The 24,735-nt window shown below is 41.4% G+C and overlaps 1 protein-coding gene across 1 annotated transcript in view; it reads right to left on the bottom strand.

Annotated features, from left to right (window-relative positions):
• Positions 1-24,735, bottom strand: part of cacna1ba (calcium channel, voltage-dependent, N type, alpha 1B subunit, a) — a 137,525-nt gene that overhangs the window by 93,774 nt on the left and 19,016 nt on the right. Inside the window, exons 4-5 of the mRNA XM_041936942.1 lie at positions 3,182-3,273; positions 683-835 (exon numbers count right to left, since the gene is read on the bottom strand). Coding sequence (XP_041792876.1) covers positions 683-835; positions 3,182-3,273 — 245 coding nt within the window. The remainder of the gene's footprint in view (positions 1-682; positions 836-3,181; positions 3,274-24,735) is intronic.

The raw sequence follows: 24,735 nt of genomic DNA, 5'->3' as shown, positions 1-24,735 counted from the left end.
CCTACATAGTACAGCTGCACAATGAACAAACCATAGCAGGCTTGAGGATTAAATTAGTAAAGTCTGATGTGTTTCTCAGCTAAATCAAATATCCGCTCCATCACAGCTCTCCTTTTATGAGTCCCCACAGTGTTCTGTGGAGACAGAAGTGTCACTGTGGATCTGTTGGACAGAATTCATTCTGCCTCTCCTTTTCATCTACCAGCAGCACTCCGGATGTGTGATGCACCTGAGAGATGTCACTGAAAACAAAAGGCAACGAGACAAAGTTCATTCTGCACAGTGTCAAGCAAAGGTGTGTCTGTTTGGCCTGTGGTTCAGACCACTTTAGGATAAGATTCCAATGTTTTGACTGGGCCTAATGTTGTTTTCGCTCTTTCAAGTCATTTTCATTCAAATGATATTTAAAATAAATGTAATTGAAATGAAATGTTTACAACTTTCTAATTAACAATATAAATAACAATAGCAATTCTGGTCCCACCAGCCCTCTTACGCCCCTGAGCCAGCTGACCAACACAGCTGGAGCACAACAAGCAAAGTAGCAGAAATGCATCCGATGTTATGTCACTATACAAACCTTTTGAAAAAGGTTTGATCATCCCTGTGTGGCCTCCTTTGTTCTCTACCAACTCACTGTAAGCCTGGGTTAACACCAAGAACTTGTTAATCCCTTGCTTACCTGTGTCTATCCTGAAGCAGGTGCGATGGAACTTGCCCATGTAGAAATCAAGGCCAATGATGGCGAACATGAGGATGGCGAAGAAGAGCAGCAGGCCAATCTGCAGCAGAGGTACCATGGCTTTCATAATGGACTTCAATACCACCTGAAGACCTGGTGCACACAAGAGAAACACAAGAGGTTATTTCTGTTTTCGTCTTGCCTTTACTGGCGATCGGCACTGTGAGGACAGTCAGGAAACAACAAGAGAGGAGGATGTGATGCAACCCGATTCAGCCATCTGCTGATAGAACCACAAACTTGGTTCACTAACCTGAACATCAGACGAAATAGATTTTGCACTTCACTTAATTCAATCAGTGTGACATTCATGTCAGCAGATTGCTGTTTTGGAGTGTTTTACCTCTACCTCTGGAGGTCATGTTTTTGATTTGGTTTGTTTGTCTCCTGTTTGTTGTCTATCTGTCGGCAGGATAATGGAAAAACTCCTGGCCTGATTTTCATGAAACTTGGTGGAAGGCTGAAGCATGAGCAGAACACATTCCATTTTGGAGAGGAGACGAATCACAGGGCAGACACATGAATTATTTTAAACTTCTGCTGACAATGCGTGGTGAGGCATTTAGCCTTGGCGGCTGCTCAGTGACACGCTCTCATTCAGCGAGCTAACCTAGTAGCACAGTAGGCATTCACTGAGGCGGAGAGAGCAGAGAGGCAGCGGGGAATAACAGCATGTACAGCCAGAAGATTTTCACATCTGACTTGGAAAATTAAAGGTTTACCAACAAAACAAACCAGAGCGGGTGACTTTTATTTTAATATTTCCTTTCTTGACATTCTATGAGTTTATTCTGTTTCATTTATTAGACTAGAAGAGCTAAGAGAGCTGAAACGTAGCAAACTTGCCACTCACATACATCTCTCAACTGAAACTATAGGTGGGGGTGCCATGAACACACCTGCATGAATATATCAGTAATCACCAGCTGAGCTGCTGGTTGGAAAATTGTAACATATGGCCCAACAGATACCAGTACAGATACCAGTACAGATACAGTCAGGTTGGAGTAGCCAACACATGCAGTTGCTCAAACTTTATACAGACAGCAGTCATTATGGAGCACTAGAAAGCTGTGCTTTATAAATGTTACAAACTGGCCCTTAAACAAACAGGATACCGTGCAAAATGCTAAAACTTGGATCATGTGATCTGGTTTCTGAGTTTTATTAAAAATCTATCTCCAAACATTTTATCATCTGACTCAAGGGCCTTGCACACCCACACAGCTGCTTTCACTTATTCTGGCTGGGTAGACCTCTGCTCATGCTGAGGGTGGGAGCTGTGCTGGAATTATGTTGTGTGTGTTGTTGTCATTTAACTGCATGTACCAGTAAGAATAACAGGCACAGCTACAGGGACAAGGCTCACAGGAGAGTGAGGGAGATCAAGCAGTCCTTACACATCTACACAAGAAGTCTAATGAAGGGCAGTAATTAAAACCACATGTGTGGGTGGACCATGGGAGAGCAGGGCCTTCAAGACTGCACTGTGCTGAAAATTGAATGTGATTATTATTCATTAAGAGCAAAGAAATAAAAAGTTTGTACATTGACATTAACAGTGGTTTTATTAAGTGTGAGCCAGCGCACACAAAACCAACCCCACCTCTCAGCGGAATGCAGCCATCAGTCACGTTATTAACTATATATATGCTTTTCCTCTTATGACATCAAAATGTCTGCTTAGTTTCAACATTTCCTTCACACAATGCATCCTGGGACATGTAGGCACGGTGGGGCAGACAACCCTGTGTTCTGTCAGAATCAAGTTGACTATCATGTAAATGGACGACAGCACATTTTCTACCAGCACAGGTACATTTTTCCTTTAAAGGAATAGTTGATGGATTTGGAAAAATGTGCTCACTCTACGAGTGTGATGAACAGATTAATGCAAATCTCATGTCTGTGTGTTAAGTTAAGAGCCAGGATCAGGATGCGGTTAGCCTAGCTTAGCAAAAAGACAGGAAGCAGAGGGAAACAGCTAGTCTAGCTCTGTCCAGAGTTCATAAATCCACCTATCAACACACCAATTGACACATTTTATTTCATTTGAATAGAAATTCACAGTGATCATTAATGTTATTCTTTGGTTTCATTGGGCGTTATGTGCTGGGCGTAGGTCTTGATGAACAGCTGTTTAACCATCCTCCCAGTATTTCTGCAGTGTGGTTTCAGTCTCTGAACAGACACAACCATCAATCTTGTCAGCCTCGCTGTTGTGATAAGCCTGGATGTTGTTTTACAGACTAGAAATCACTCCAGCACTCTCCATTTCTCCATTTCTGCTTATGTGTGAGATAAAACAAAATCTGATGCAATGTGCTTCCAGCCTTTAAGCTATGCTAGGCAAACTACATCCTGACTCTGACTCAGGTCACTGCACCAGGAGTTATGCTAATTGTGATAAAGATATGTTAAAATGTGCAGTGAACTTACTTGGAATGCCGGAGACCAGTTTGAGCGGCCGCAGTACTCTCACAGCCCTCAGTGTTCTCAGATCAAAGTCAGCCCCCACAGTGGCCAGGATCCTGCACACACAACAACAGCACAGGCTCACGATAAGCTGCACTTTCATCGTCAGCAGCTGTTTGTCAAACACACACGGGCAAGAAAACATGTGCTACACGGAGCGTTTAAAACATCAGTTCATTGGGAAATCCTTTATGAGGCAAATGAGACAACAGTATTAACAGTTTTTGAACTGTGTGAACTGCAAGTAATATTGTACCAGTGTGTCACAATTAGAACACCACAGTACAAATTGGTACTGTGCAGATAAATCACACTGATGCTATCTGTAAACGCTTGCCTGCACACAAGTTGTGTATACACTTGTTTTAATGATAAAGCTATCTACACAGGCTGCACAATGGTAGCTTTTACATCTTAAGTTGTTTTTTTTCTGTTATATGCATTTTACTACAGTGACTGTGTGTTCAGCTCAGCTACTGCAAAACTTGGGTGACCTACACTCAATACTGTGCATGAACACATCCTGTGTACACACTGGTAACTACATTGCCACAGGTGATGTGATGGGAACTGGAATATTGTTTGATGATGCAGTGTGTTGATGACCGCCCACGGACAAAACACTAGTTGAAATCCTGATGCTTTTCATTCTCTGCACAAACCAGTGGTACTACGGGAGTTGAAAGTGTAGAACAAGTATAAAATGTCTGTTTCCATCTCTAAAAACAACTACAAGCAGTGCTGGTGATCACATTAAAAAAGGCATGTGACTGGCAAAGGACGTTAATGTTGCATACATACAGGGCCCCATCCAAACCTAAGCATTTTCTTTATTTGCCCGTAATGGTAAATGGCAGGGACATGACACCTTCATACAAAACATACATTATCAGGCTTCAAATGAGCAGTACAAATCTCAGTGAACCCATATCATCATCCACACAACATCACTGACAACCCTGATTCCAAAAAAGTTGGGGCACGTGTAAAATGTAAATAATGCAAAAAAAAAAAAAAAATGCAATCACTTACAAACAAACATTTACCAACAATGTTTTTACAAAGTGTTCCTGAGCCCATGTTGTAATCTCATTTATCCAATCATGTGTTCACAAAGAGGTGAATCTCGCTCCAGCCTGGCTTCTGAACCACTGAGCCTTTCCAGGATGCTCTTTTCATACCCAATCATGATACTATCACCTGTTACCAATCAACCTGTTTACCTGTGGAATGATCCAAACAGGTGTTTTTGGAGCGTTCCACAACTTTCCCAGTCTTTAGTTGCTCCTGTCCCAACTTGTTTGAAACATGCTTTTTTTTTACTAAATTTTTGATCAATGCCATTAATAACTAGACTTGCAACTGTTTGTCTGTCGGGTACAGCACAAAAAGGTAGGACACAATAAACAAACACAATAAAAACAGATGACAACAGAAACTACAGTATTTAACTATGTACTCACTCACAGTAGAGGTGTAAAAATCAAGGGAAGATGATGAGATAAGCACAATCTGAGCAAGTCCACAAAAGGCAAAACACACCTGGTGGGGTTTTCAGCCATGTGGAGGACGGAGATGCACCTGGTGGAATTTTCTCAGTCAGAATAATTCCAAAAATCAATAAGGGTTGAGGCGGTAAAACATTAAATATATTGTCTTTTTACTGTTTTCAATTGAGTAGATGCCAAAAAGGATTAGCAAATGATCCCATTCTGTTTCATTTAGGTTGTACACAGCTTCTAACCTTTTTGGAATCAGGGTTGTATATTAAATTCATATTGATTTCAAGTGTTGGTGTCTCTTATCAGTGACTTACACAAACAAACAAGGGAAGCTGTGTAACAGATTCAAGTCATCGGCCACAACTGGAGTCTGAGAGCAGACATCACTTTATAGAAGGACTCATTATTTAAGGGTCGTCTCCTTGAATCTTTTCTGGAGTCTCCCTGCAGCAGCAGCAGCAACAGAACAAGAGCTGCTGATCCTCGTCGAAAGCTGAAAGCCGAGTGAAATCCTTTTTCCACTCTGTGGTATATCGATACCTTTTCCCTCTGGTTTCACCCTGATTTCCATTTGGCAGTGTTTCATTTGTGTCTTATCACGGTAAGTTATCCTCATTTTGAGATCACATAAAGTTAAGTGGCTGTCCTGATACTAAGTTAACCTAACCCATTCATTTTTTCAATCTGTCTCTTTTGTTTTAAACTTCATGAAAATGCAAAACTAGATAACTAGAGAGATCTTTTAGTATTTCTACTCTTAATGCAAGTATTACTACAGCTTCAGTTACAACTGCTGCTAGTATGTTCCTGTCTGTACCGCTAGAAGTTTAGATAGACTACAGATAAGTCTAATGCTCATACGTTAGAACGAAGTGATGATTGACTTTGTTTCCACTGGATGTGCATACAGAGCACTGAGAGTGGCCTGTAATTCCACGTGGGACGGGTTACTATGCTCATATGACACAACAAACGTTTTAATGCATTCAGAGAGCACGGTGCTAATTCAGTGCTGCCATGGCCTCATGGGTACAGCCAACCCTACGTTGTGTGTGCATCAGTCACAACATGCAGAAGAGCAACGATCACAGTGTGTTGGTATGCAGAGGGCTGTACAGCGGCGAGGAGGGGCAGGCAGAGGAAGAACAGCAGTTCTAAATGTAAATGTTAATCATTCAAAGCAGAAGTTCTTCATAAGGTTGTCATGGCTCTTCCTGGCTGAGCAGCTACACAGCCATAAATCTCGCTCTCTGTTTGTCCCAGGGGGGTTTCTGCATACTCAAGACAATTGTGCCCGAAATCCTCCATCTCTCCTGCTCCATACCATCTGCTTGCACTTCACTCTTTACAGCAATGACAGTGGGAAAGAGCAGAGAGGATTTCTTTTCAAAGTGTTCTCATTTTCTATATGAAAAGGAAAGTGCAAAAATACCCCAACCTCATGCATTTACATTTATTTATTTGGCTGACACCTTTGTCCAAAGTGGCTTACAAATCATTTTCTCTGGAAAATATTTCGTTCGAGACGAGCTTGCAGCGAGCTAGCAATGGTTGTGCCAACAAACAATCTGTAGCTTCTGCTAAGCCAAGATTAGAAGGAGAAGATGATACTCTGTGGAGAGAAAGAAGTCAGGCGCAAACAGGGAGAATGAGTTTTAATGAAATTATTTTTTAAATATCTCACTGTGTATGGTGAGAAAGTCGAATCAAATAAAAGTAACAACAAGGAAGTAAAAGGAAAGATATGACCCAGAAATAATCTTCAGGATAAAGTAAAACAATTCCAGTATGGTCAAGATCTATTACAGATTTATATCTTTTTTTTTAAAAAAAAAAAAGCCTCATTCTCATGTACGCTAAATAAGGTTGAAACCTAAAAAGATGCTAAATTTAATATTAGCCATGAAGTAAAACAGTCCTTCAGAACATCCATGTTTCTTTAACATGTTTTTCATAGTCCATTCCATATGCTTCTAAAATGTGTCTGCTTATTTGCAAATAGCACCACGATGGGATGAGATGCTGCCAAGTCGCCTCTGTAAAGCACTTAGAGAGAAAGATGTAACAACTCCACTGAAAGTGAAGAAGAAAGCCCTCTCTGTGTCACTGCTAATTCATCTGAACTTAAGACCCTCCCTGCTGGATCGCTACTACTCGCAGCAGCGAGTGACAGACTGAGCAGAGGGAATAGCCTGTGCACATACAATATATATGCAGGTATAGACGACAGTATCTGGCTGTGTGAAAAACAGATCAGCTGTCATATCTGTAGAGCAAGTGCCCAGACTGTGTCTTTCCCTTCTCCAGCTGCCACGTGTTGATCTGCATTCAAAAAAGCCCTTCAGCTACTGACGTGCTAGACAGACACAATGTGAGGACAACAGTTTGATCCAAAATGACACAAAAGAAAGCCTCCAACTTAAGAAAAGACTGACAGCACTTTCACTCAATTTTCTCAAGTACAAATACAAATATGCTTTTTCTTTTTCTTTTCAATCCCCTCATATTCAACAACGAATTCAAGAAAGATTTTTTTCTCTACTACCAGAATCACATCGTTTTTTTGTTGTCTCTGGAAGCAGACGTGCTGCAGAGATAAACCTGTAAAGATGACAAACCTGTTCATAAGAATAACAACTCTCTCCTTCAATCATTTCTATTACTCACTGGCCACTAACAGTAGAAAGTCTTTTTTGTTGTATTGTTGTATTGTTTTATTATTATATGCCCAGTGGCTGGGCATCTGAGCCCATTTGAGCTTGAGTATTCTGGGCTTTGTGGCCAAAAGCTGCCATTCAGTCAATACTGACTTATTATTTTAATGCAAACCATGACCTGTTAAACCTAACCAAGCAGTTTTGATGCCTAAAACTAACCAAACTGGGACAGAAAACTGAAAATTACAGGAAAAACCTGAAATAATAATTTAACTAAGTCTAAAATTTAAAGTCATCCCTGACATTGGGCTTCACAGAGAACTCGACCCCCAGCCTCCTGGGTGATAGTCCTGTGTTTGATTCATTCATCCACCATGACCTGCTCCCTCCATACACTTTGCCTCTTTTTATATTATGCCTGAAAGCTCTGAAGGCAAACTTCTCCCATAAGTGTCCAAACAGGCTTACAAGGCAGACTGTCAATGTCCATGTACATTGGTGTGAGAACAAATATACACATTATAGGAAAAAAAAAAACCATGCACTCAGACAGTCATGGAGCTCCATGAAGCGTGCACTGCCATGTCCTGCAAAATTACTACCATACGGGTGAAATACCATGTTTTTTAAAGAGTCCATAGTAAGGGCCTATCAACACTGAAGGCTATTGTGCCACAGAACTCATGACAGGCTGGAGCTGCCCTGGTGAGCAAGCAGAGCTGGGTTTCGAAGCCGAGGCAGCAGACATAGCTGAAGCTGCAAAAACAAGCAATCTTATGATCTATCAAATGTTGATTAAGAATTCAAAAGTCAATGTTATGTCTCAAACTACTCTGTACAGCCCTAAAGACAACAAAATGATATTAACAATTATCTTACAACATTCATAACACAAGCACAGCTTCCATCAATGTCCTCATAAGGAAGAGGGGGGCAGGTAACACTTTGTGGCTGATTGAATTGAATATACTTCAGATAGTGGAGGATGTGGAAGATACAGAGATAATGCAGACCCTAAAAATAAATTTAAATTATTGACAAATACTGCAGCTGTAGTTAAATCTATAAAAGATTACATAAATATATGAATTTGTTCTCAGGAGGATATGCCTTTATAAATTCAACAACAAACACATTTATCAAACCAGGAGCCGGGGGCAAGCCTTATGACACATTATGCCTGAACACATGAACTCAGACGACATGAAAGAAGAGTATGAGTCAAACAGCTGTGTGGGGAGAGGGCTACCATGTACACTGCCAAATGACCTCTGTCACATGGAAATATAGTAAACTGGTCATATTAGAAATAATATCAGAATAATGAATGCTGTTACCCCTGTCAGGCAGCGCCCCCTCCATTGTTTCTACTATCAACACAACTGGATGTGAAGCGAGAAGGAGAGAGATGGCAACCGCTGTTCTTATGAACAAGCACAGTTATTTGGCAGGCGATGATGGATCGATCACACAGCGGGTCGCCACTGAGCAGCTAATTCTACTGGCGTGTGAGTTTCATGAATTGTACATGTACCTCCTCACCAGCAGTGAACAAACATATCAACCAACACAAAGGTCTTGGAATAACAGTTTGACCAATAATTGTTGACTTACTACATACTTCATTGAACTGTTGGCATCAAAGGTTGATGATTTGGTCTGAGACAATAAACACTGTATGAGCTAACTTTGCTGTATTAATCTAATCATACTGCACTTGCTCTATTTGGCTCCATGTTAAGATGAGATAAGCTAGCAACATGTTGTAAGATATAGTTGGTGTATGTAGGTGTAGTAGACTGCTGCCAGCCTGCTGTCTACTAAAAATATAAGAAGGCCAGGTTTGGCAGGAAATCGGCTCTATTATGATGGCAGTTAGGCTTACAGGACAAAACATGAAAAGTGCAAAACAGATTTAAAACCAATGTTGGTTGGAGTGAAAGGCTGACGGAAAAACAACTTCCAATATGCTTGTTCACAACAGTAAAGCATTAGTGAGGCAGAGGGAGAAGGGGAAGCAATCGGGATTATTTTAATTTGGAGAGCAATGGATGATCAGTACTATCAGCTGAAATGTACATAATTAATTCTGGTGTAAAAACGTGATCTAAGACTTCACGCCTGTGGTGAGATACCGTCATTTTAACAATCATCTAAATAATTCAAAGGTATAGTTGGGCATTTTGGCAAATACAATTATTTGCTTTCTGGCTGAGCGTTGCTGTGTGAAGATTGATACCACTCTCATATCTATCTGCAAGCAGCCAGTTTGCTTAGCTTAGCATAAAGACTGGAAACAGAGGGAAAGGTTAGCCTGGCTACAGCCTACCTGCCCCAGCTTGCTTAGCTTAGCATAAAGACTGGAAACGGAGGGAAAGGTTAGTCTGGCTGCAGCCTACTTGCCCCTTTAAAACTCACTAATTACCACGATATAGCTGTTTTGTTCAATCTGTACAAAAATCGAATCTGACCACAGGACCATTTGTCAGTCAGTGTGCCCTCCTCACACACATAGACTAGCCAGCCTGTGTCACTGAATGCAGCCTCTCTTCTTTTTCTCTCATCTCTATACTTTTACAAAGCACATTCATGAAGCTTGAGCATAAAGTTTGTTTTATGGGGTTATGTGCGAGAGAATTTCATGGCCAGACACAGTGACTTCCTGTATGGAATTATATTTGTGCCTACATTCTAGCATTATTATCACGCATAATAATTTAGTTTGAGGAAAACTGAATTTAGATAATCAGACAAATGGAAAATTAGATTTCTGACTGCCTGTATGACCTCAAATGATGATAGAATCATTAATTATGATGCAAGCTAATAATTAATTGAAGTCATTTTACAGATAATTATATGGGGACATGGGGTTTATTGTAGCAGAGGCACTGCTTCAACCAGACTGCAGCCCTGCTATAGAACATGTTTTGTGTTAAATAAAAAGAAGTCAGTATATGGTTAAAATAACCAATGACAAAAAGTTTTGGTTAAAAATATGTGAAAATCCATATTGCAATTAAGCAGCTATGTTCAATAATTTGCAACACTACCTACCATGAACTATATAAAAACAAGAAATGGATTAAACCTCAGTAAAAACGGTAGAGCAATATCTGTAGTGTCTCATGACGTATGTCATCATATTGCAGCCCCTTCTCCCAACTCATATGTTTCCAGTCTTCCTTCCACCTGCACAGTGCAGTTTAGAGCTCCAGGCATAACTCAGCACGCTCTCCTTCCTCAGCCGTGGACCAGGCAGCTGCTGTACCTATCCATCATCCCTGTCAGACTAGAGAGAAGGAGGCTCCCAACAACTCATCATCAACTTCGACAACAGAAATGTGAGGTCACTTACTCAGTGCAAGCTCTGCAATCACACACAAATGATAAGAGAGAGAAAGTGGCAGACAGTGGAAGCTGGCATGGCTGTACCAGAGAGAGAGAGGGAGAGAGGGGTACAACTGCAAGTACTGATTCTACCAAGGAATTATAATGGGTTACACTGAATGATTGGTAAAGCTGTTTGAGTTTGACATGAGAACCATTCCCCCATTTCATCAGCGTGGCTAAAACCATAGATACAAGTTTACTGTTAATTCTCAAATAAAAACAGCCATTCCAGTTATAGTGATAAGGGAGGAGGACTGGTGGAGTGGTGGAATAACCTCCACTGCAGCGTTTAAAACAGCAATCAATTCATTTGAATACAATCATTGAATTCAGCTGCTTCGTTCCCAGGGGCAAAATGAATCTGTGCAAATCTTTTGCATCAAGTTCAAATTTGGTGAACTCTGACCTCCACTATGAGATAAAGAGCTCCACCAAATGGTGCACAGTGCAATGGTACGAATGCATCTCCTAATAAGCTGTGTGACCTTATTATCACATTAACAACCGGGCCAACAAGCTATTTCCCTCTTCAGTAACTTTTTATTGAATGAAATGATGTTTCCTGAGAAATTCCTTAGAACTAAATAAAAACAGTATACAGTGTGGAGTAAACGGCACTGTACATACGTACTGGCTAGCATGTTAGCTTTCCAGTTCACCAAATAGCCCTGTGAACACACCGTATGCCACAAAGCCTCTGGCGCCGCCTATTTTGTGAGGATGCTGAGAAGAATTTCACTGTGCCGCTTTCTGCTGTGACCGGGCAGAGTTGTAATTTTGACATGACTCTGCTGCACTGATGGAGTCACTGTGGTGGAAAGGCACATTACTGTACACTGAATTTAACAAGACAACAGTCAAACATGGAGGGAGTGTTATGTTTGCCCCAACAGCAGAATAAAACAGGGATATATCAGAAAAATGACTAAAATATGATAGAAAATACTTCAAATCAAAAGGGGGAAGTGTAAATAAAGTGTGTGCTTTATAAAAGCCTGTTTCAAAGACTTGGTTCTCTCTGCAGATGAGTTAAATACAAAGCCAGTAAATGTCATGTTGACAACATTCAATATTTGACACATAAGTATAACAACTATCTTGAAGTCCTTAGAAGAGAAAATATAAAAGTGTCATGTTGACATGTAACTTGTAATATACACCTAAATGTAGAATGAAAAATTAGCATAAAATGTAAACATTGAAGTAAAATCAGGTATAAAACTGTACTTAAGTACGGCACTTCAGTAAATGAACTTTCTTACTTTCTACCACTGATCAATATAGATGATCAAATTGCAGATTGTATATTTAAGATACAAGCGAAACTTATTTACAAGATGTGATAGACCAGAACCATTTTCCACAGTGTTGTGAAATCCTCTCTCTGTTCACTCTTGGTGCAAAGTCCTGAGAGGCTTTAGTTCTGACACCAGAGCTGAAAGCTTTGTTCTGCGATGCCGAGCTGCTTCATCACCAACAGTGTCTATTACACCACTTCTGGTGAACGAGTGCATCCTTCACACTCGATTAAAGATGGTTTTTATTGGGCCTTACCTGCTGAATGCTTTGATACACACAAGAGTATGGCCCTGGCATACAAGTGCTTAATATGCGGCTCATTGTCGATTTCATTTGCCAGTTTGTCCAACAACTCACTCAACATGAATTACAAGTCCATTATTTGCATTCCAGGGGAGGTTCACTGACTCTGTAATTACAGCTGTGTGGGAAAACACTCCATGTGCAGACACATACACACAACTTACTGGCCCTGTATTCAGTGACGCGGGCAGGCAGGCAGGCAGTATATAGCCAGGCTGAATTAGATAACTGGCATGCTGTGCGTGTAGAAAAGAACATCACACACTCAGCCGGAGTCTTCCCACACAAGCCCAACCTGGGAGCTCCATTAGCAGCAGGCTGCAGTAGGTGAAGTGGAAAACAGCCAATTACGTCGGGGAGCGACACTGAGCTCTGCCACATAAAACTCACACACTGATGCATTCATGAGCTGACAAAGCGTATACCGGCATGCACATCTGCCAAAACACAGGACATGTTTGTATGGACATGCACACATACCCATACTGTATACCCCGTCAAAGCACTACAGGCTTTTTGCTACATAGCAATTTCCTCTAAAAGGCCTGAATTAACAGTCATTCACGGATATTTGGTGTAAGTAAAATTGGGTAGGTATGATCCACCAAGCTACCTTACAAATAAATCCATTTACACGCATGCTACCAGAGCTGTACAAGCTTTGGCTTTGTCAACAAATGTTTTTAATGCATTCCAAACAAAGCAGAAAACTAAACTGCAGGATATTTTAAGTGAGGATATTTCTCAGGAAAGACCAAACAAAGAGCAGGTGTTTAGCACAGGAAACACAAAAACTTCTGTCACAGTTTGACCCTGGTTTTAAATTTCCCAGAAAACCACCACCGACGTCGCCAGTCAAGGCATCAGCAGCACCCATACGGACATCCACACTTAGGACTGCAGAACCTCAGAAAACTTTGAGGAGTGTAGTAAGATAGAGAGGCTGAGAGGACAGGCTACAGTGGGACAAAGAGGACTGGTTACAGTGGGACAGAGAGGCTGAGAGGACTGGTTACAATGGGACAAAGAGGACAGGTTACAGTGGGACAGAAAGGCTGAGAGGACTGGTTATAATATGAACTGAGACTGGTCAAGCAAAGAAGCTGAAGCGTAGAGCAGGTTTTTGAGGACTTCACGGTGCACAAAGGTCAGAAAATGATGTTCAGGTGAGTACATAACAAGTACAGACACAACAGCCATTGTGCTGCCTAGCAACGTAGCATTAACCCTGCATGTGCAAAAACTGTGCAACTCCCTTTGCTTCATGTGTGTTTGTAAGGAAAATAGCACAAAAAAGTAGACTAACACAGTCTTCCGAGTGGCCCCTGAACACACACACGTAGCGGTTAATATCACAACAATGCGTCATGGCGCCTGTCAACACAAGTAAGTAGATGCTGAGCATCAGAAATGGACAAACGTTTTTTCTTTGTTGTTGAGGTCAAAGCCAAGGCAAGTTAATTTGTGGTGATGAAAAGGCTAATCTCAAGAGTCGGTACAGCTACAAACATGCTAAACTGGATGAGCTTCAAGGAAAAATTGTCTTGGATGAAGCTAAGCTAGTTTTGGATGCCCAAAGTCTGACAGAGACAGTGTTATGCAGACAAGTGTTGTGGTGAGCGAGCTAATAGCTAAGAAGCTGAAACCTCATTCAGAAGGAGAATTCGTGAAGGAGAGCCTTGTTGCTCGCTGTCAAAAGTAAAACAGTCTGTTTGTCTGGAATAACTCATACAGATGAAGTGGAAGCCAGCTTCTCAGCTCTCTGCTTTCAAATGTGAAATCATTTAAAGTTAAATTAAAGCTGTAGCAAATGCAACTGGAACAAGGAAACACTGTTTATTCTCCTACTCTGCAAGAACTAACGCCTGCTCTGACATCTGAATGAGCTGGCAAGTGTGCAAAGGCGTGCATTTGGTTTCAGGACATGAAAAGTAAATGAAAGGAAGTAAATATATTTGGAGTTCCAGTCAACGGTTCCCCACCTGTGTTCTAATTTATCCACGGTGAAGAAGAAACAACTGCAGAATGAGCATGTGCCTCAACACAGAAGGGAACGTCTTCAGATCAACATTCTGTAACCTACAAACTGGACCAACTATCCCCGAGCAGAGGAGGAGGCCTGACACACCTCCTATCATCTGCTTACACTACACTCCTGCTGACAACCATTCATTGTAGCGCTTATAGATAAAACCAAGCTTGTTATGTATGGTCTTAATCGTTTTAAGACACATGTTATGTTTTTGATATGTCATCTGTAAACAACAAGCATGGCCAGTGAGTCGGCTTGCTGGCCAACACACCAGTAGACTGTAGCTGGTGGTTTATATTCTACCTACCACTGGATTATCTAAGTGAGGGGCTTTTGTGTCTTGTGTAAGAAGTTACACTATACTGGTTTTCTTTGGGAGTGTGTGTGTGCGTGTGTGTGCGCAGGCGCTTGCATGTTTTCTTCTTCTCCTCAAGCAGTTCTGGCAGACCAGGTGCTACGGTTTGCATCTGTCCCCCAGTCACAGATTTTTGTTTCAAATATTGTGGTAATAAACAGCAGATGACCTGACACCAGAAATTCAGCTCCTAAGTGACAAAACATGAGTACATCTACTGACTGTACGTCCTGTCAGTGTGTAGTGACAGCTCTTCAGATACTGTATGGCTCTGTGATAACGCCAAGTTCTTTACTTGTAAAGAATAATGTCTAGCTGTATGTTTTGGTCCAGTTGGATGGCACATTTTGACCATCACTCTCCATCACTGAACACTGAGTGAAATTTTTATTTGCACCCAGGGAAAAAGATCTCAGGATCCAGCCTGATGTAGTGTTATGATTTCAGCAGCAGCTCAATACTGCATTCTTCGTTCACACTGACTGACCCCGAAATTTCATATTCAATTGAATATTTATGACAGCGCCATACTTGGACTTGGCTTGGTGCCCAGTAAATATCATCCCAGAGCAGCAGGGAGGAGAGGGGGGTTTCTAGGGTTCAGATTCGGTGACAAATCAGATTAACAGTGCATTTGTTGCTTTGCTCTGACTACACTTTTCTTTTATCCCCTGAATATTCTTGTGCCATTTGGTAGAGAGGGGAAGAAAGAGGAAAGAAGGGGGAAGGTGGACATGAGGAATTATGAGGGAATCAACTGGAGGAAAAAGGATGAGATCAGTCAGAGCTGAGGGAAAGATGAGTGTAAGGCAGACAGGAACAGAACACAAGCACCCAGTAAAGAAGATGGAGCTGAAATGCATTCCCCTTTGCACTGCACTAAAACTGTAGTAATTAAAGATCTGTATTAATCACAGTCACAGAACTTTCCAAGGCTTGATACAGAAAGAAATACAGCAGGCCAGGCCAAGCTGAAACAACCTAAGACCCATGCAGCAGGCCTTAGAAGCCTGTTAAATAAGTCTTCTTGAACAAGGAATTCATCAATGTAAAAAAAAGTCTTAATTATTAACGTTCACGTGACTCATTCTGCTTTTCTCTGCTACTAGCCAAAAAAAGAAAAGTGGTACCTCATTGTCATGTTATAGCCTTGCTATATTATTATCTTTTTGTAAAAATCTCAAATTGTATGCCCACAATGTTTGGTCATTTAGGATTAAAAACACAAAATTGAATGTGAACATTTTTCAAGGTATTGTGTTGAAGTTAGAAATTCCAGAAACGTGGCGATGTGTATCTACAGCAGGACTCACATTAACCCTTTATGTCATGAATAAATACAGCGAGTTTTTGTCCTACTAAATTTGAACATGTTAAATACCTATCAGGACCAAGTAGGAATATAACTCCCACAACTAAACTAATACTGTTGTACTCTCTTTCTTTGTAATTGTCTTACTTGATTCACGTTGCTCTGCTGTAATCTATGGTAAATACAGTTCAGTACTGTGTTGGTTTAATCAACAACCCCACATGTTATGGTTCTGTTGTCCTATGGGTGGCAGTAAAAACCTCATTCCTACTCCTCTGAATGTAAAACTGATATTTGCCTAAAACTGTGGTTATTATGTCATGATGATACCAAAACACAGGAGACTACACTAAATTTCCCACCTTTGTCTTGACTACTATAACACAGATTCATTCTCAGATATGTCCCTGAGGAAGATGTACAGCAGCCTGGTGATGCTGCTGAAAGCACTTTGGAGAGACAGATGACAAGATGAGCGGAGAACAGCAGAGATATGAAGGATGCATCGACAACAGATGAAGAGACAGAGAGAGAGAGAGAACGAGACAAAGAGAAGGATGGAGAAAGGGATGCTTGGAAAGGGGAAACCACAGCGGAGATGACTGGAGGTGTCGCCATAGAAACAAAGGAGGCTCCAGTGATCTCATTAGAGACAAATAGCCAGGAGACCAACACTGGCTCAGAGAGAGAATAGATTGTGTGCTTCTTTACATACACATATTCAAATCTGTACATGTAGAGTGTCTTGTCCTTGTGCTGTGATTCGTCATTCTAATGTAATGTTGTGACAACTCGTCATCTATTGGATGCTTACAAAATTATCTGGACTCCTGTTACGGTGCATCAGATTACCAGTATACTTTTCTTCCCTGTCATGCCATGAAGACGGATGCAACACACGGCTTATTCCTTACACCTTCAAATCCTTCTCTGTTGGAAAAGTGAAAGTTAAAATCACAAAACATAAAGCACAGCCTAAGCCTAACCACTGTTTTGCTTGGCCAAATATGTTTTTCTTCTACAGTAAGCATCCAAACAACTCAAGGGTTGTGTTAGAACTAATTAGCCTCCATTTTATTATTTTTACATTTTATTAATAATACTATGCTACTACCTCCAGCTCCACACTGACATACACCAACGATGCTGCTCCTCTGAACACATTACATGAATCATGAGCTGGTGAGGACATTAAGGCTGGGACATGGAGCTTTAGCCTCAGTCTTTTAGCATTTTATCATGTTTGTGTGTCAGTATACAGGTACATACACATCCACAGTGTGACCCAAACCAAAGACTGAGGCCATCATCCAGTTGGTGTGCCATATGACTGAGATCCATATGCTGCCAATCAGTGTGGTAGAGGCAAGGGATTCAAAGAGCTAGCTGAGCCTGAGTAAGTTATATATACAGTCACTGCGACTACATGCACTCAAAAACAAGAAGGCTGAGCTAAAAGTCAAGCTAGTCAGGGAAGACGAGCAAGCAGCTCTCACAAACAAAAGCTACATCACTGCTACTACTATGACTTGATCAGTGCTGACTGGGACCAGGGTTTCCATTATCTGATCACTATAGTTTTTTTTTACTGGGAAGACCTGTTGAAGTCCTACATATTTAAGTCTCTGCAGTTATAATGTCAGGTGAAAAGAATTCCCAAAGTACACATGAAAACCTTCTGGCTTTACACGTGTTCCTCCCGCTGCAGTCTGTCTCCTCTCACTCCTGTCCCGTCTTAAGGGTTTATTCTGACCAAACCAGAGTTGGTAGTGATCGTTGGAACAGTGTAAGGATGAGCCAAAACAGTTTTGAGATGCAGTCCAGTCCGGGTTGCACCCTGTCGCTGGTGGCTGGACCTCCATTCAGGGACAGTTCTCTCTGGAACGGGTGGCATGGCCAAGGAAGGCGTGGTCAACGTTTTCCTCATTTCCTCACATCTCATCACGTAAGAACATGTTAATCCCCTTTCTTTCCTTTCTCTCTTTTATAATCTGCCTTCCTTTTTGCTCCCATGGACTTTTTTTCTCTTGCACTTATCTATCTGCCCCATAGACCACCTGTTGTTGCAGTGTGAGAATGAAGAGCTTGACTAGCAACAACAAATGAGGAACTAACTGACGATTAAAGCTAGGCGCAGCATCATTAAATGAGGAGGGCGGGTCTTAGTGAAGGCTCAGTCGGCAGTCATGCCAGTAAAGCTGCCAGGCTGAACCAAGGAGGAGAAGAAAGTATTCACCTCCTGCATTTCACTTGCTTTCTTTCGTGAGAAGGTGTGATGACATTAATTTGCAATATTACTTGGCTCTGAATGCAACATTGTGTCTTTATTGCTGCACAGTGCTTGACACCATTACTGCCTCACTACTACAATTAGCTTTTAAAAAATCACAAGGGCTCTTGAACAACTGCCTGAATGATTATTTAGCTTTGTTAAGCTAACCTGACCTGAGTGGAGAGGAAAACTGCTTTCATCCTGAGCTAAGTGATCTCATCTCGTGACGGGCGTTTTCCCCCCTGTGTGTGTGTGTGTGTGTGTGTGTACTCTGATGTGTTTGTGAGCTCACCAGGAAGCTCTTTGTTAACACACTGGGGGAAGTGCTGCTTGTAGTTAAAAAAAACATTAATACTCTCAGTGTATTTATGCACACAGAAAACGTAAAACGTGCATTAAGTGAGTTCATTCCATCCCAGCTCATATCCGTGGCTACAGATGAATCTGAAGGGAGACTGGGGGGATTGAGGGGAGCATGATATGGTCTCACAGATGATGAGGTAGCTGGAATAGTACCTCTGACACACAGTTATGTAAACCATTATGCCAAGTGGGAAAAAAATGTCCTATTTCAATAAAAGATAACAGCAGTGTCGCCAGGAGAAGGTCAAGCAAGAGAAGGAATATTCTTTTCATCCCCAGTTTTTATCTTTATAAAACATGGTGTAGAGCCTAATCAGGTCACTATGGTTTGGATAGATTTGAATCTACTGCACTAAGTTCTACATGTGTGTAAAACTGTCATCAACCTCTCTACTAGCAGCTAGCAGTGTGCAAACATTTTTGGACCTCAGCTATTCGAGCAAAGTTTTTAAGTTGCATCAGACAAGGACATTTATGCAAATCGGGCTGTGGCACAAATGAGCCTGCACACAGAGCACTGTCCAAGCAAATCCTCCCCTTCATTAGCAATTGCAAGGGTAAATTGCTTCTGTTGTAAGACTAAACTGCCAGGCATTGTTGTACCCTAAAGCTGCTTTATAATTGGAGAGTTCACTCCTCTGATGTAAGACTGTTCGACAGCCGAACAGCTCTCAGAATGGCAGTGGGCATTCTGAATGGGCCGCCTCTGCATCATCTTTTAAAGAATCTTATATGCACCACAATATACAGGAGCATTGTGAGCATAAAATAAGGTTTGGGTTCTGAACTTGACAGACTGAAAAATACTGAGAATGTAAATATTTCTTCATAGTTTTCCTACTATTATTCTGAGAAATGTAACTGTGAAAATCTGGATCTGTTTGAATGGGGGTCAGGTGGGTGTTTTATGATTTTATTTTTTTGGGGGCTTCTACAGGGGAGCATAGTTGGAGAACCACTAATCAAGTACCATCAGAAAGAAACAATTTTGGATGGATAAACTGCCATGGAATTTCCTTCAGACTGTTTACAAAGGAGGAAGACGAGCTGCATGGCTCTGATGGCTGACCAATGGGTGCTCTTTGGTGGTGCAGATGGAGGTATAAAAAACATCCTGGGATTCTTGATATAATGGCACAAACAATCACAAACCAAGGCATTGCATCTTCAGATGAAATAATATTATTAATTGACTCATCAAGTATACAGGCAAACAAACCAAGGTTGCCACCTATGGCAGGTATTTAATGCACACTGATGAAGACCTAGAGAAGATACACGTTGGTCTGTTTGTTTGATTATATGCTTCAAGAATAAATTAACATGATTTCACCTGAAGACAGAGGTCTGGTTTTTAGTTGTCTGCACCATTTTATAACAAGCAAGACTTCCTGAGTCTCGTCCTACAGTTAAGACATTTGTTTCCCCCCTCAGGCCGTACGGCAGTAACAGTGGTAATGACATTCCAATCAACCTCGGTTGCATGTTCTGGTTAGTGCAAACAAATGTTAGCATGCTAGCAGGCTGGTGAACATGGTAAACATCATTGGCTGCATGTTAGCATGCTGACGTTAGCATTTAGCTCAAAGCACCTCTGTGGCTAAGCATAGCCTCACACAGCTGGTAGCATGGCTATTGATATTGGCTTTAAAAGTCCAGTACTGGTGGAGCATTGTGTTTGTCCAGCTCCTGTGTGAACCACAAGAGGGCAAAATCTGGAGGATAAAAACATTGTCAGTATTAACTAAATATATTTTTAATACTGTTTTTTTAATGATTTTAATGTGTTTGATTTTGTCATCCCTTACCATATCTTTGCTGCTGCTGCTGTTGCTGCTTTGCAGGACCACAAGCACACTCAGACAAATGTGGGTATCTCCAGTGGCATCCGTGAGCCATTGAAGCACACCGGACAACCATATTTCTCCAGTCAAACATGTCATACTGTTTATATTGTGCAATAAAATGAGACTGGACCATCTCTGTGATGGACATTAAGTGCAAATCAATGCTTTGAGTTCAATCAGAGCTTGGGGCCACAGCCATGTAATGGACATCAGCTTAACATAATGACAGACCACGGTCAATAAACGACACTCATCACTGTCTGGCATCTACACAAAGAGATAACATGGCTGAATGGGGCAAAATAACCAATTCTGGAAAGAGCCTATTCAAGACTTGCATTTTGGGTGTGGCACTCAGCCAGAATACATTAGAGGCATGGGGTCATTTGATCTCTTTGTATATATACACAGTCAGTCAAGCTGATTCTTCCAGCATGCTCTCTTGCTGGCTTCCCCTGCAGATGAAAGTGTAAGCAAGGCAGCATGCAGAGATACATGGCTAGTAGCTGAGAGGAGACAGCAGTGCCTGGCTGCCTGCGGGGCCCCGATCCTCCCTGACAACCAGCTCTCAGATCAATCAGCTCCCTGGAGGAGGCGATGGTGGTGATGGAGTGGGGGGCTTGAGACACCTCCCGGGCCATCGATCGACTGTCTCAGACACATCAGTCCGAAAAAGAAAACACATCAGCGCGGACATTGTCTGCCTGCCTCTGTCTCGTTCCCGGCTGTGCGTGTGACGAGCTGAAACAGGCTGAGGCCGGTTATGCTGAGTGGCGGCAGTTTCCTCCCCTCACAGTAATGAGGGAACACAGAGGAGAAATGCCTCACATGAGCTCTGAGAAGGTCCAAAGTTCAGTCATCATTGGTTGTCTCTGCCTCATTTGTTACAGTCGCTACACATCTGAGACAGGCACCTGGTTTCAAAGGCGAAGACTAGTGACCCTCTGGCTTCATCATCCCACAAAATACATGACACACACAGCCAATGTGCTATACATCACATATATCACATGACACTCACAAGCTAGAATGTGAAACATTACAGGAAAATTCAGGCATGCATTCTCATTTGTCTATCATTTCTATCAGTTTTGATAACTTTATACTGACTAGCATGGCCACATGGAGGTCCTACCACTACGTTTTGACATAAGGAGCTTCATCAAAGACAGTTCCTCAAGCTCAGGTAATAAAGCAGAACCCACCTCAACGCCTCAATCTGTGTCAGTATCAGCAGCACAAACAAGTTAAAGCTTGGTAAACCTGGAGCTTTTGGGACAATCCAAATTTCAGGGGAATTGCCAATTTCACCGAACTAGGAGTCACACCTTGTTCACCAAAACTGCCAATCAAATTGCTGAGGTCTAGGAAGATGGACACATCACCACAACAAAGTCCATTAGAGCAATTAACAGGAAAAGTCAGACCAGGTTATCTAAAGCACTTTCTTTAGAGGTCAAATGAGAGTGAACACAGTGGAAATGTCACTAATGATCCCTCATAACACAGGAAAGTTGTGTGAGCAACAACAGTAAATGCAGTTGTTGAAGCTGAAGTATGTGAGTCTGTAAACTGTGATGGATGATTACAGCAAACAGTGTAGGTAATAATTTTACTGGTTTTGTTTTCTTTTTGGAGTGTTTCCTGTGTGATTGTTTGACTGCTTGTGCTTCTTTTTAGTTGGCAACTGGCTTGATGTCATGTTATTACTGACATGAATGAGCGAGAATGTCAGAATGCTTTTATAGTCTCTGTTTTGGTGGAGAAACATTGACCCAAAGATCTCAAAGGTTAATCGTTGGTCAATAATACATAAGGAAACGGTGCAAAATTGCCATCATAAAATCCCTGAATTCTTTGTATTTGTGATAAACCCTAACTGGCCTAAATGTGTGTAGGATGTGCTTGCTATATAATTAATAGATATGGAAAGGCTGTATGTAACACCCACACTATACATATGGGGAATCTGCTGTGTCGTTGTAACTTGTTCACTTTAACTGTCACCTTTTTGCTAAACTGGCATAAATGTATCTATGAAGTGTAATTATAAAAAATAATCACAGCATCCTGACTCTCTAAATGAAGCAATCTAAGAAGGAAAACATTCCAGGTGTGAAACAGCTATTGTTCAATACCTTACCAGCTGTCATCATAGTGTCTAGACCAAGACTCTCATCACAAGACTATTCGAAAACTTCAAGTAATCTTGCGAATTTCAGAATGGATTTATTTTGTATTCTATTTTGAAAGGCCCACAGGGAGCTCTTAATACATTATACTGAAATGTTGATATATTTCATTATCTGAAAACTTGAGTATTTCTATAACATTAAATATCCATGACTAAATAAGCAGCAATCACAATGAAAGAGAAACTTCATCTTTTCTTGACCTCCACTAGTTAGAGTCTCTCCTTACTGCAATGATGTGACCTAAGAGCGCTCCAGGGTGTGTCAGTACCCTGTGACATCACTGAGGGTGTGGCTAAATGTGTAACAGAGAATACTTCTGACCACACCCATCCACATCCAGCACCTGAGATGACACAGGAAACTCACCTTACCTGCCTCATCAGGACTGTGTGGGTGCGGTTTGATCAGTTTTGACTGACAGCGGCAACAAAAGCTCACCGCCCACCTGCTGTCATCAGATCTGGATTCAAATATTGTTAAATTGTGATTGGTGCACAGAAATATGTGATATCACCTTTTTCCAACCACTTCAAGAGCTCAGCAAACTAGCACAAATAGAAAAATCTCTCAGATAACATGACCAAAACTGTTGACATATCATAACAAATACCACTCCCAGAACTCTCCTTTACCCTGTATTAGTATCACACACACACACACACACACCCTGAGATCAACATAACAAGAGCATCATAACAATAGCTTTCATTGAAAGGAGAGCTTCAATAAAATTACAATAAGCCTATATCAAACCTGAATGTGGTGCCCACTGGGCAGCAGGACAAGCAGAGCAACAAAAGGAGTGGATGAACCAAGACTGCATAGTGATGGCAAGACAAACATACAGTACCCGCCACAAAGCACCAGACACAAACTTTGGTCTAAAAGCCTGACATAACATCAGTCAAGAGAAATTCAAGTACAATGCATATGTGACAATCCACATAAGGCAGTTGTTATCTCTGACTGATGCCGGTCTACTGCAAAGTATTCTATACAAAATCACTCTGCCATCTTCTGTCTAAAAATACAATCATTTAGTGCTTCACCGTGAGGTCAGAGGTCAGGTCCAGCTACAGAAAAGCACAGCTAGCTTCTTAAACACATTACATTGTGGTCTCAGCAAAATTAGTCTGCAGCATGGCTGGTACAGTCGCACAGTTTCCACAGATCCAGAACGTGTATAACTCTTACTTCAGCTACCCTCCACTCGCCAACATTTACTTTTGGACTTGTTATTAAAATGCCATTCCTGTAACTCATAGGCAACGTTGCTGGCTCTACATAAATATAGATTATTAGTGGCACGAGGCAATGCACGAGCCACTCGCCTCTATAGCTCAAAGAGTGGTGTGCTCTGTAGTTATGACAGGATTCGTTAATAATTCACAAAGTTATTCGCAAAACACTGCAAAAAATTTCCCATAAGAAATGAATGGGAAATTTCCTCAAATTTCAGCCTTTTTCAAGTTTCTGCTGCCTCGCCATACTTTCTCCTAGAGACTTCATTCAAACTTTAAAACGTAGATAATTTTGTCGGCTCAAAATGAACCTCAGCTCACTTTTTGATATCGCTTACGGTTTTCGATCCCTGACCATCTGAAGACCATAAAGTTTCTCAAAAAATGCTCAGAATTTCTGCCTCTAGAGTGGGTGATGTCATCAGCTAGAGTGCGAGAGGCAGTGAGAAATCGCCTGATTTTTATTTTTTTTTAATTGCCATAAACTCCAAACGATGAATAGGAGACACATAATTTTTGGATCCTTTTGTAGACAAACGTCTCTTCTCACGTCTGATTTCAATTTTAAAGGGTTAGCCCCACCAAATTTAAATAAAGAGGGATCTTGCACCAGCTGCCCTGCTCTGCTGCTCCATGTAAGGTGTGCTCCAGCACACCTGATTCAAATGCTCAGCTCGTTACTGGGCTCTGCTGAGGCCTGATAACGAGCCATTCATTTGAATCAGGTGTGCTGGAGCAGGGATACAT

This window comes from Chelmon rostratus, chromosome 5 (assembly GCF_017976325.1).
Source record: "Chelmon rostratus isolate fCheRos1 chromosome 5, fCheRos1.pri, whole genome shotgun sequence".
Classification (NCBI taxonomy): domain Eukaryota; kingdom Metazoa; phylum Chordata; class Actinopteri; order Chaetodontiformes; family Chaetodontidae; genus Chelmon; species Chelmon rostratus.
This window is presented reverse-complemented; position numbering and strand designations above follow the sequence as displayed.